The sequence below is a fragment of the Ctenocephalides felis genome, unplaced genomic scaffold (assembly GCF_003426905.1).
Source record: "Ctenocephalides felis isolate EL2017-DRISC unplaced genomic scaffold, ASM342690v1 CF-g0.4_SCAFFOLD_03570, whole genome shotgun sequence".
Taxonomy (NCBI): domain Eukaryota; kingdom Metazoa; phylum Arthropoda; class Insecta; order Siphonaptera; family Pulicidae; genus Ctenocephalides; species Ctenocephalides felis.
In genome coordinates, this window is record NW_020539724.1 from 16,280,763 (window position 1) to 16,293,561 (window position 12,799).

The 12,799-nt window shown below is 33.1% G+C and overlaps 1 protein-coding gene across 1 annotated transcript; it reads right to left on the minus strand.

The window, feature by feature from the left end:
- Nucleotides 1-615: 615 nt before the first annotated feature.
- On the minus strand, nt 616-11,191 carry LOC113383460 (sushi, von Willebrand factor type A, EGF and pentraxin domain-containing protein 1). The gene is made up of 23 exons (XM_026621725.1): nt 11,137-11,191; nt 10,761-10,937; nt 7,594-7,786; nt 7,322-7,428; nt 7,059-7,181; nt 6,794-6,971; nt 6,455-6,567; nt 6,222-6,371; nt 5,943-6,125; nt 5,748-5,864; nt 5,216-5,418; nt 4,843-5,039; nt 4,606-4,700; nt 4,352-4,525; nt 4,076-4,255; nt 3,679-3,841; nt 3,236-3,315; nt 2,984-3,163; nt 2,033-2,206; nt 1,628-1,807; nt 1,439-1,550; nt 1,142-1,263; nt 616-810 (listed from the first exon to the last, which is right to left on the minus strand). The coding sequence occupies exons 1-23, from the start codon at nt 11,189-11,191 to the stop codon at nt 617-619; spliced, it is 3,450 nt and encodes a 1,149-aa protein (XP_026477510.1). The 3' UTR covers nt 616.
- Nucleotides 11,192-12,799: the final 1,608 nt, after the last annotated feature.

Consider the following 12,799-nt stretch of genomic DNA (forward strand, 5'->3'; position numbering starts at 1 on the left):
TTCCATGCTCTTTCCATACAAACTTTGATTGAATTGCGCTCTATCTAAACGTTAATATTAAGAGCTAAAACTTTCAGAGAATTGTTTTTTATCAATTTGGAACCATTTGAGCCCCTGGGAGCAAGAAATTTCGAGAATGACCATTTTAAGGACCACCCTAATATATATACATATAAATATTTACATGTATATATATATTATGTAAAAATTATTTAATTTGGCAAGCGCTTTATTATTAAGATGAACACATAAAAGAAAAGTAAGTGATCAAGAGCTAAAAATTTTGAATAACAAAAACCTCTAATTTTTATACACTTAAATCTAAGCACAGACATGCACAAAAATAAAATTAATACATTCATGATCAGAACTTAGGTATTTCTTTACAAATGTTATCATTAGATTCAAATCCATATTCACGCACTCATTCGCACATGCACTTTACTATTAACATATATTTTACACACAGCAGCACTTTATTATATATATATATATATATATATATATATATAAATTGTGAATTGTATAACAAAACGCACATCACTCAAATAATATACATTCATACTACACTTAACAAAAAAGTATCTACAAATATTAATTATACATTGTCTTCAATTTATCTCACAGCCACTCCATTAACAGTTACAGCATGGGGACGTCTGGGCTCTGGTTCATATCCGTGGTACTGGTTAGAACCAATAGAACCAGGATAATTAGCTGAATGAGGATAGCCTTGCGTTGAAGGGGGCCCGCTACCTCTGACAGAAGCATAAGGGGCGTCGTAAAGACCGTCTGACATGTCATAAGTACCTGTGGAGAATAATGAGGTTGTAATTCAATTAGCTACATAGCCATCACAAGATAGATAGCCACATTGTCAATATTTTATCCAAAGTATTTTTTTCGTGGTTAGATTTTTTTATTTGAGCATTGTTATTTAGTTTACAACGCCTGAATAAAATTTTTAAGTAGTCGTTAGTTAATTGTTTTATAAGATGTATTCTTATTTTTAAGTTGGCTTTAACAATTATTTTATATAACCACTAGAATAGCTTACATGTGGTTGGGGTAAAAAGAACCACCTGCACCTTTACACTGGCAAGGTGCAACAACTCTCTTACATTGCATTTAAAATGCTTACCTTGATGTCGATTCGTTTGCCCATCAGTTAATGTTGCATAACTTACAACTGCTGCATTTGCATCTTCTTTTCGTTCGGCACCTTCAATATTTTCAGTATTTTTGACTGGCCTAGCCTTTCGTCTATTATTAAAAGATAAATATCAGTATCAACTAAATATGATATACTTCAATACAGTTAGAGTGTGGGAATATCCAGTTATACAGAAAGTATATACATATATTTGTTTTCCATAATTTCCTCGATTTATAATATGTAAAAGTATTCAAATGCAGAACAAAATATTTCATCACTTACAATCGCATGTATATGAGTCCCATAAGAAGCAGAATAAATAATAATATTCCAGATGCAACCCCGATCGCTAATCCAAGAACACCTCCATCTTGAGTAGCCTCATCTGCTGCAACTGCAAAAATTTCAAATTTAAACTTACAATAAAAATACTAACATATTATTGTTATAAGAAAGTCGAATCAATATTACCTTCACATCGTGGTATTGTTCCTGACCATGAACCATCTTCAAGGCACCTTCGCAAATAGGGTCCCTCACGCCGTCTACCAGGAGCGCAATGGTGTTCGGCACTAGCACCATAAATTCTCGAAGAGTTCACTAATACCACTCGACCAAATTCAATATCTTCAGGTAAAGGACACTCCACAGCTGTTAAAAGAATCATGAAAACTTATATATTTCAGAACATTATGTTCAAATAGTAATACCCAATTATTGCCTATAAAATCTTAATACATTTAAATATCTAAGAAGAGATAAAGATTAAATTCGAGAATTATTTCGCAAACGATGTCTTTTACCGTTTGGCAATGATTTATCTGTCCAGTTGTTAAAATTTTTGTAAAATAATGTTAAATTTTATCTCGATCTTACGTTTGCATCTGGCAGGTTTTCCGGTCCACTTTCCTAGTTCGTTGCAGGTACGAGTGAGATTTCCCAGGGGAGAAGAACCTTTTGGACAATTGTAAGTCACAACTGCGCCGACGGTGACACTTGACAAGGTAACGCTTGCTCCGTCCAAAAGTTCGGGCTCGGGGCATGTCACTTCTGCAATTACCGAAATGATGTAAATAGGCAACAAAGGTAAGTAAAAAAAAATCCAAATCCGTAGCAAAAATCCGTTGCAAATGAGTGCTGTTTGTTCATATTTCTAAATTATATTTATATATATATTGTTGTACACCCCTGATATTACAAGTTGCTAACCACTGTCATAATATTAGATTTCTAACAAGTCCAGACTGAAATCTTAGAACCCCTGAGCTTTAGCTGATATTACCGGTTCATATTAACTTTTCTCAAACTACTGCGTAGTAGCTGACATTAACATTCTCTCACGAAATCATGAATCTACATCGACAAATCTCACCAAGATCATATTATTGACATTCCGCCTAGTTAACAATTCTCACCAAGTTCGCATGAATAATATTTTGTTTAATCAGCTAAATTCATTACTTTGTCCTTTTCGTTGCATAGAATATTCGAGACAAATCCCCACTACGTTTCAAAGGACTTTAGTTTTAATAATTATGAAATAAATCAGTCTTAATCTGTCGGTCGCCGGGCAAACACTTCTCTTCCAATACCTCCGAGTTCCTTGTACTTAAATTGTAATAAAGTGAAGTTTTTGAAATAGTCTTTTCATTTATCAATCTCAAGTATTTTCAGCAAGTGAGTTTTCAGGAACTCCGGAAGGTCCAGAGCAACAACACCGATTTGAATATAGCGGTGCCAACAGCCCTTTCTGTTCATCAACGCGGTGCCCAACAATATATATATATATATATATATATATATATATATATATATATATAATCAAACCTTCGCATTTCGGAGCATCACCACTCCACGTTGCATTCTCCATACAAAGTCTTCTAGAAACTCCAACAAGTTTGAAATTTGGTTCGCATTCATATAATGCTGCGGCACCATAATATGATGCATTGCTTGCCAAAGTTACGCGACCGTGTGTAACTGATGGTGCAGAACCACAATCCACAACTAAAATGATAATAAATTGGTGAATATTCTAAATGAAATTTATTTGGTAGAACTTTATGGAAAATCGCTTACAATGACAATTTGGAACATCACCGCTCCAATGTCCAGTTTCTTCACACGTGCTCAATGCTTCTCCTTGTAAAGTATGTCCTCTGAAAATGAAATTGAGGAGAATAATATAGAGACATAATTTTTAATCGTGTTTTTAAATATTACTGCAATTTGTGCAGTAGAACTAATCCCAGTGTTCTATGAGCTGTTGTGACGAATTTTCTTCTACCAAGCATTATTAAAGAGCAACCCAATGGTTGTCCTTTCTCTGCAATAATTTTCATACCAGTAAAATATGATTTCGAAAAGCAATTTTCAATCGGAAAATTTGGATCTTTATTAGCAAGTGAATATAAGCAAGTATTTCAATCCGAAACCCCGTGGTTGCAAGATCGCGGATCTTCCCTCTGTACTTTGAATGCCCTATAGTTTTTAAATAAAATCAAGTTTTACTAGTTTATTACCTTTCACATCTGTATTTTGCTACGGCTCCCACTCTGAAGGTTCCTGCTGAGCTTCCAGAACTTGATTCAGAAGTACGGATTAATGTCCGGCCATACATTCTGTCATTTCCAGTTACTGATACAATACTGTGCTTTGCAATTGTAGGTTCAGGACAACGGATTTCTGCAAAAAATACCATTTTATTTATTAGTAAAAACAAATAAAAAACCTTATTTGTTTTTATACCATAAATCACTGAAACTAACATTACTTAAGAATCTCATTAGATTCATTGTTAGAAAATGAGTAAAGCAAACAAACCAGAGACATATAGAAAGAAAATAATTAGCATAAACTAATTTAACTTAACAATATCAAAGAAATTAATGTTTTTAAAATTTACTATCTGTCCATTACCATCGCATTTTGGTGCTGCATCACTCCACCGACCGTTGTCCAGGCAGTATCGTCGTTTGGAACCCCTAAGTCGATGACCAGAAGAGCAGGAATACTCTATCTCACTACCCAAATGTGTGGTACTATTTACATAATTAACACGCCCAGAAGCTAATTCTGGTACACGTCCGCAATCGACATCTGAAAAAAACATGTATTAATGAGGAACAAGTGCAAATTTTCAATATCGTAATATTAAATAAATAATACATATTTAAGTATTATGAATCTGCTTACATTCGCATTGAGGTTCGGGTCTGCTCCACTCTCCATCAGGTCTGCATTCTGCTTCGGAAGGCCCCCTTCTTGCATGACCTGCTTCGCAATGGTATTGAATGGTGGAATGAACATTGAAATCATATCCGACGACGTAACCGCCTGCTGGCACATCGGGCTCCAAACACGTTATTACTATAGACAAAACATATTATTAAGAAATCAGTATGAAAGTAATGCTACAAATTTACAAATCATTTAAATTTTCAACGTACATTCGCAAGACGGTGTCGGTGTGCTCCAAACTCCATCCCTGGTACAAACGGCTTCCGACTCTCCTACCAGCCAGTGATCTGCATCACATGCATATCTGAAAAAAAATTATATAGCAAAAAATCATTGATATAGTAAATAACAATACAATTCTCAACTAAACACATATTCCTAATTTCATTGTCTATTTCCAAGTATTACTTCTTTAAACTATCTATTTCTAAGCCATTATTTCTTACTTGACTACACCACCATATGGCACCGGTCCACTAGGACCTTCTGATGAACTCCCGGCAGAGCTTCCATCTCTGGTTGGTAAACCAGATAATACGAGGGTAGCATTACCAAATGCAGGTGTTTTAGGCGGTGGACATTCTACCCATTTACATTCAGGAATAGGCTTAGACCAAGAGCCTCCCAATTCACATTTTATAGTCTAGGAGCAAGAAAGAGGTAAAGGATTGATTACTTCATTCATGCACAATATTAGTTGAATCTCGTTAACTGGTATTTTCTTATGTTTAAGTTTAACTATACTTTCCAAATTGTTTTCACAAGACCCAAAAATATTAGTTATTGATTATCATTTAAAAATGATCCTGTTCTACTCACCGCTTCTCCAAATAAAGTATACCCCTTCTGACATTCATATTTGACTTCTGTTTTAGCTTTAAGAGCACGATCCAATGTAGCATCTAGAACAGAGCCTTCCACTTTTGGCGGAGCTGGGCACCAATGTAATAAACATCTAGGAGTCTCCACGGAAGCGCCACCACCCCATGTACCATCGCCATCACATTGTCGGCGCTCCGCCCCTGCACAGAGAAAAATTAGAAAAATCCTTGTTTTAATTTCACACACGCCAAACTGCAAAGATTCTACAAATGCTTGTGATTTATAGGTTCAATTTTTTATAATATAAGTGAATCATAAAACTACAATATTATCAGATCATCTTATCAGTTGTCAATAATGTGCATAATGTATCATAATCTAAAAACATAATAATTTTGTTGAAAATATCTTGAACTGATAGCCATAAAACTGCAATGCAATAGTATGTATTTAATAAATGTTAAATCAAATTTTATATAATGTATAGACTTTTACCAATTTATTGCCTTTCATAAACACTATTGCTTACCAACTAGTGTGTAATTTTCATGGCATGTATAAATAGCACTCGCGTTATAAGTTGTTCTTTTGTCTATCAAAGACACTGTTCCATGATCCAAAGTTGGTGGTGGACCACATTCAACGACTGAAATAACAAAATATAACAAATTACGATTTATCAACCTTTATATCATTTTTTATCCATACATTATCATTTACTTACATTTACAAGTGGGTGCTTTACCAGTCCATTCTCCGCGTCTGCAAGTTCTTAGTGCTTCTCCTAGCAGCATGTGTCCATCTGGACATGCGTATTTGGTCGTAGAACCTTCTTTCATATCACCGGAACCTCCGCTGATTAGTTGGGTCAAAGAATTCCTGTCAGGTGATCCGCACTTTGCAGGCACTAGAAGAAAACATTTCTATAGAATTTCCATCGACATTACCTTCGATAAATAACATTTAATAAGAATTAGAAACAGAGTAATAAAAATATACCCACAATATTGACAAATCCAATGCAAGTAATCCAAATTGCATCCAACATCGTTCCACAGCCAGCCCCTACCGCCATCCAGAACTGCGCAATTTTGCTCACCATTGTAATTATTGGGCTGGTCTTTACCCCATGCTGGTCTCGACACTGTGGCATCTGCAATATAAATTATAGAAGAAGTGAATAATATTTGTTGTAATAACATGATTTATAAAACAATAATGAATAATAGAACTTACTATTAACCCATTTCCAAGTACTAGCTGCTATACCAGGTTCTTTCTGGACCCCAATCCATACCAGTTGAGTTTTAAGGGATTCTTTCCTTCGGTCCAGCTCAGACAACAAAAAACTAAAAACCATAATATTTTTGTATCATGAATTTTCAATTAGAAATATTTTTAATTAATATAAGTACTTTTACTACATTAATAGATACAATATTACAAAGGTCATTATTTCATGACATTTAGCTCAAGATGTGATTTGGTCCATCCAGTTAGTTGAGTGCATTAGGGATAGTTAGTGTTTTTAATCTAGGAGTTTAAAATTATTAATCCCTTTGACCTTTCCCTTACCTTTGTGTAAGTGCATCATAATCGTGAAGTAGATCTCCACCGTGTTTTTTACAGGAATCCCGAGCCTCTGCAAAGGAGGCGCCGCGCTGAGAAGCAAATTCGTAGCATGATCTAGTAAAAGAGGCGACTTGAAGGGACGCAGCAGCCCCCTGAGGTGCACAAGCATCGCTAGAAAATTCTGGAGATAACAGATAAAAATTTGTTATCTATATTAAATAATAATAATAATCATTGAAGACCTAAGCTGTATTGTAAATAAAATTACCATCGGCTGTAAAAACTTCAACTTCACACAAAGAAAGAGCAGCCTGTGATCCCACCAGTTGTACTGCAACATATCTGCCAACAACTGGCCTGGCACATGCAAATGACTTTGTAACTCCTTCCTCTGATAAAAAAAAATAAATTAAATTAATAACCTAAACCTAAACCTAAACCTAAAACTGAAAGCCCAAAAAGATGTGTTACGAATTGTTGTCACATTGTGGTGAGACCTTAGGGATTCATGAAAATTGTTACTGGGCTTACCGACAGTACCAGGATACCAGGCACACAATGGATTCCTTTGTAAGTCCGTACTGCTGTTACCAACACGAATTTCTAAATCTTGTAAAGGTTGTTGGCCACAGCAACCCCTGTAAAACATTAATGATAATGGACCATTCATAATAATCAAGTTTATTATAACTATTAAATAAAATTTAAGCAAAAGTCAATGATTTCGAACTGGCAACAATGGAACTTGAAACTGGAACAACTATGTTCCAATTCCAAGACTTTGGTCCATTATGGTCTTCTACCTGGTAGCTATCCTGACTAGACGAACTTCGTAAGGTATCAGTAAATCAACACTCCACCAAGGAGCTGGTTCCTTCAAAGTTTCAGAACACTTTCTATCACCTCCAGATCCATGACCATCGTTTGCGTGCTTTGCAGAACCTCCTCGAGCTTCTGATGACTGATTTGCCGGTCTGTGCAGAGCTACATTGACACCTGGTTAAAGAAAAAAACATAATAAATTGTTAATAATAAAAACTATAATGACAATTTATCATACAAACGACAACATTAATTCTTTCGCTGGACTAGTGCTTTCCTCAGGAGAGACACTGCTGTACAAGCCAAAGAGCCGCCCAGTAGCGCTACTGAACGAACCAGACACTACAGCATATTTTAAGACTTTCCAATTACCTCTCTTACTATTTTCAATAAATTTTCAGAATACATATACAAAAAATCACTTATATAACTTACAAGTTCTAAATTTTATTATGATAAGTTTAGCGGGACAAAATAAAGAAGGATATAGTATGAAGCTTCAAGATATTGTACTAACAAGGAGGACCCGCGCGTTGCTCGTCTGGGATTTTGATGAAATTTGGCATAATGGTAGGCTTTATGCCCAAACTGACCGTGGTAAAATATTAGAGGCCTGTGAAAAGCGGTTTAGTTATAAAAATTAATTAAAGTTTGCATTTTTGCAGCGCACTGTGCACATAGCTTGGAACGCTTGGAGATATAATATGTCTTTTAGGATTTCGTGTACTTTTAGATTTAGGATTACATCTACTTATGCTTTTTTCATTATATTTAATAATTTAAGTGCTTAGCCCTTTATCTCTTCAAGTTTTATTACACAAGTATGAGTCTTGTGTTCTTGCAATAATAATAATGCTTTATTACTGAGACAAAGAATATAAAGTACACTATTGTATTTCTATTAATTATGATAATAATGTAAGTTTGTGAATGATGACTATCGCTTACAAACTTGTTATAAGATTCAGAAAATAATTACCGGTAAAAGTTAGTTATTGTATGTTAAATAGGGAAATCGAATACGTGTACCCATGGTGGTAAAAAATTGTAGAATATGTTTTTATTGATCTGGGAGATAAATATTCTGTAAAGCATAGTTTCTCAATAAGAAGTCACAAAAAAGGCTTAAGGCTTTAACCAGTATTTGAGTGCAATAAATTTATTGCAATTGAGAAACTGCAAAGTCATGCCAAAGAAACAGATTATTTCATTTATTATGAAATTTGGAGTTTCATCGTGAAGTAAATATTTAGAAGTATTGACTTCTGATTAGAGGTTCCTAGTTAGATACTCTCCTTGGACAGACTAATATCAAGCAGTAGTAATAAAATGTAAAAATTAATTAACTAAACATGGTATAATACTGAGACTACTACTACAGTTCTAAATAAAAACTTACACCATGTTGCTTGCATTTATTACCATCTTGATTCGTATGCAATAATGTATTCCTCTAGAATTATCTTTTACCATTACATAAAAAGACACTTTAGATAATTATGTTACATTTGCAATTCTCATGTGCAGTCGATTGAAGGATACGTGAAAGGCAAAACAATAAAGACATCTTATAGATACATTTATTAAGATTTTCTCATGTTTAAATATTCACGATACTCTTGTAAAAATGATAATAATCTGGGAATGTCAAATAGTAATGGTAGGAAACAAAGTAATAAAGATAAATTGATCAGAAGGACAGTTGCAGCTTAAAAATGCAATCATAAAATTAAGTTAACTATGTTATATGTTTAGGTTAGATGTTCTCCTCGGGCAGCCTAATATCAAGCAGTAGTGACATTGGTGAATGATTTTTCATGATTTAAAATACTTTTTTAAAATCGATTTTACACGATTTAAAATTTTGTAAATGATGACAATTAATAAAGATTGAAATAACTTAGTCATTATTTATAAGTAAATATTGTTAATATTATAACGAATGAGAAAACAACTATTGAGTTATTTTTCCAACATGTCCATTTAGTACACAAAGTTCCTCTAACGGCTGACAATTGTAAATACCCCAAATTTATTAAATGTCCTTAACTGGACAGTTGTAAATAAAATAGAGAATAAAAAAATATCACAAGGAAACTATAAGTATATCTATTAGGGCGGGTCAAATAGTAAGAAATTAAAAAATTTACCGGATCATCTCGATTCTGTTCCTAAGAGTTCATTTCTACCATTTCAGGGGAAAACCACAGATCAGAAAGAAATTCGAAAAAAATCAGAAAGTTTTTTCTAGCCAAAGTGCTTTAGAATCGACAAAACCACATCTGGAATTTATTTTTAGAAATTACTGGCGCCAGAGGATATTTGAATGTTGAATTCATACAATTTTGTATGTAATTTTTTTTTTGATAATTTAATTATAATAGATATTATATTAATGAGATAGTCAAATGAAATGTATTTATAAAATATGAAAACTGTTTTCATAATCTCTTATACGAGGCACTTCTGCCTGAGATGTGAAAATAATGTGTACATATAAATAAAAAAAAATTGCTTAGAGATTCTTACTGACGAGTAAAGTGAATCTCGATTTGCGGAAGAGACTATCAAAACGCTATGTCTGCTGCATAGCTCTTTACGGATCAGAGACATGGACTCTAAAGAAGGCCGACAAACACTATCTGAGAGTTTTGAAATACGTTGCTGGAGGCGAATGGAGAAGATAAAGTGGACAGACAAGGTAACGAATGAAGAAGTCCTGAGAAGAGCGGGTGAAGAAAAGACTTCACTGACCACGATCTTGGAAAGAAAAGGAAACCAGATTGAATCCCTTCTGCCAAAAAAGTGTCTTCTATACGACGTCGTCGAAAGCAATATAGAAGGACGGGAAAGATTGTGAAGAAGAAGAATGCAGATGGTTGATGACTTACGAGAGAATAGGAAATACAGGGAACTAAAAGCTGAAGTACATGACCAGGGAGCATGGCAGCAGAAGTTTGGAAAGTAAAATTCATAAGAACGAGTATAAAGTGATTAATGGTCATTAATTAGTGGTAATAAAACAGTAATAGGAATAGTAAACAAGAGAGGAGAAAAAATCAATTTTGTGGTGCTGTGATCTCATACCTTAGTTCTGCTTTCGCGCATATTAAATATTCATTATTTATCCTTTATCCTATTAACTTACCACAAAAAGGTATATCACCCCGCCATTTCTTCTCAACCTGGTCACATGAGACAGAGCCAGGTGCTCCTAATAATTCATAACCAGGATCACACAGGTAATCTGCGTTGAGTCCTTGATTTGTATACCTATATCGGGCGTTTGGTGGTACTTGGGGTGCTCCACAAGGACTGCTCACTTCTGTTAAAGGAGGAAAAGATAATATTTATTTTTGTACATTAATATATATATATATATATATATATATATATATATATGTAGATTTTGAGATGATTTTGAATTTTGAATATAATCTAATTAAAATAGATTCAATTTTAGTTCATGCGAGTCAAGAGTAGTAGAGCGAGTAGTCAAGTATATTTGTCGAATATTATACTACTGCTTGACATCAAGCTGCCCGAAGCGGGTATCGAACCTGTAACTTCTGATCCCATAACACAATTCACAGGGGAGACCAACGGAATAAATAAAATTATTACAATTTCGATCACGCCATTCCGAAAAACTATTCAGATTATATAACGCAAATCTGATCGCATATAAATGGTTGTGAAGACCAACTGTGCATGAAGATTCAACACAGATTAGAAAAATCTGATTTGAATATTATTGAAGGTCTCATTAACATATAAATTTCTACATTTAAACAACGACTCAAAACTCATTAGAATTGTATATAATGTGTTAGATACATGTGCGAACAAGAAAATATTTAGAACAAGATATTTATAAAAATATTAATAGGCAATTAATAATAAAAAATCCTATACGTTTTGACAAAATGTGTGTCAGTTTATTCCATGAAAACAGATACACACATAAAAAAATAATTATCTTGATTATAAAGACAAGACATAACAGTTAATAGTTGAAAATTATTTAAAAAAAATTAAAAAACCTAAATGTATGATAATGATATAAAATATTTATTTTTTGTTAACGTTGTTACAAATTAAGTATTTGGTATAGAATTAGTGTTAATCGTTGAATGTAGAACATATAACAGAAAAATTAGTAACTTTTTATTTCAGATGATATAAGGTGCAACCTTCGATATTCATTTCTGCCAACTTGATATCAAGCAGTAGTGATATCAATTTTAAGGTACAATCACAGATCTAAAGTGTAATTATAAGTCAAAATGGCCTTTTAGGTCCTATGACCTATAATATATACCACAAAAAATTAATAACTTTTTAGTGCCCCATTCGATATTCAATTCTGCTCGATATCAAGCAGTATTGATATCAATTTTCAGTCAAAATCATAGATCCAAAGTGTAATTTTAAGACAAAATAGCTTTTCAGACATTGCTGCAATATATATAACATCTCTATTGTAGAATAAATAAATGTATTAATAATATCATCAGAAAGTAAATGGTCAACCACTGGGTTTCCTTCTAATAAAGCTGGGTTAAGACATTACCAGCTCATAGCCATAGTTCTGATTGCTCTTCAAATATAAAACAAAAAAGTTGATTCATGAAGATATATAATTTTACAACACAGTAAGACCATGCTGCATAATTAACATATATCAAAATAAAATTAAAGCGACTAATGCGCCACTGCAACAATTATTTATATGTTGCATTTAATATTCAAAGAAAATCAAAGAAATCCATCCTTGAATTATTGGATATAAAATACTTATATAACAACTCGTCGAATTTTCCGTTATATGATCTTGAATATGCAAAACTATGTAGGAAATTATTAATATCTCTGCTAGCTTTTATTGCAATAACAGTCATACAACAAAAAACATTTGATAGATTTAAAAATACAAATTATATCATAACTATTAACCAACTCTTTATATATAGAATAAATTATTAATTAATTTCTTTATAAGAGAATTAAAAAGGCACTCTTATGAATACTGTATGTTATCAATTTTAATACAATATCAACAGTATAATTTTATAGGAATTATTGAAATGAAAAGGACATTAGCAAAAATTTTTCCCAATTTGACTTTTAAAAAATATTTTACCTTAATAAGCTTGAATAATTCATTTATATTTCGCAATTGCATAA

Bases quoted from the DNA above. Each gene is read 5' to 3' on its own strand.
- LOC113383460 (XM_026621725.1), bottom strand. From the start codon at position 11,191: ATGGGATCAGAAGTTACAGGTTCGATACCCGCTTCGGGCAGCTTGATG. The intron at 6,372-6,454 runs GTAAGTTCTATT...TTTATATTGCAG, and splicing joins TACTTGGAAATGGGTTAATA to ATGCCACAGTGTCGAGACCA. The intron at 6,126-6,221 runs GTGGGTATATTT...GTTTTCTTCTAG, and splicing joins GCATTGGATTTGTCAATATT to TGCCTGCAAAGTGCGGATCA.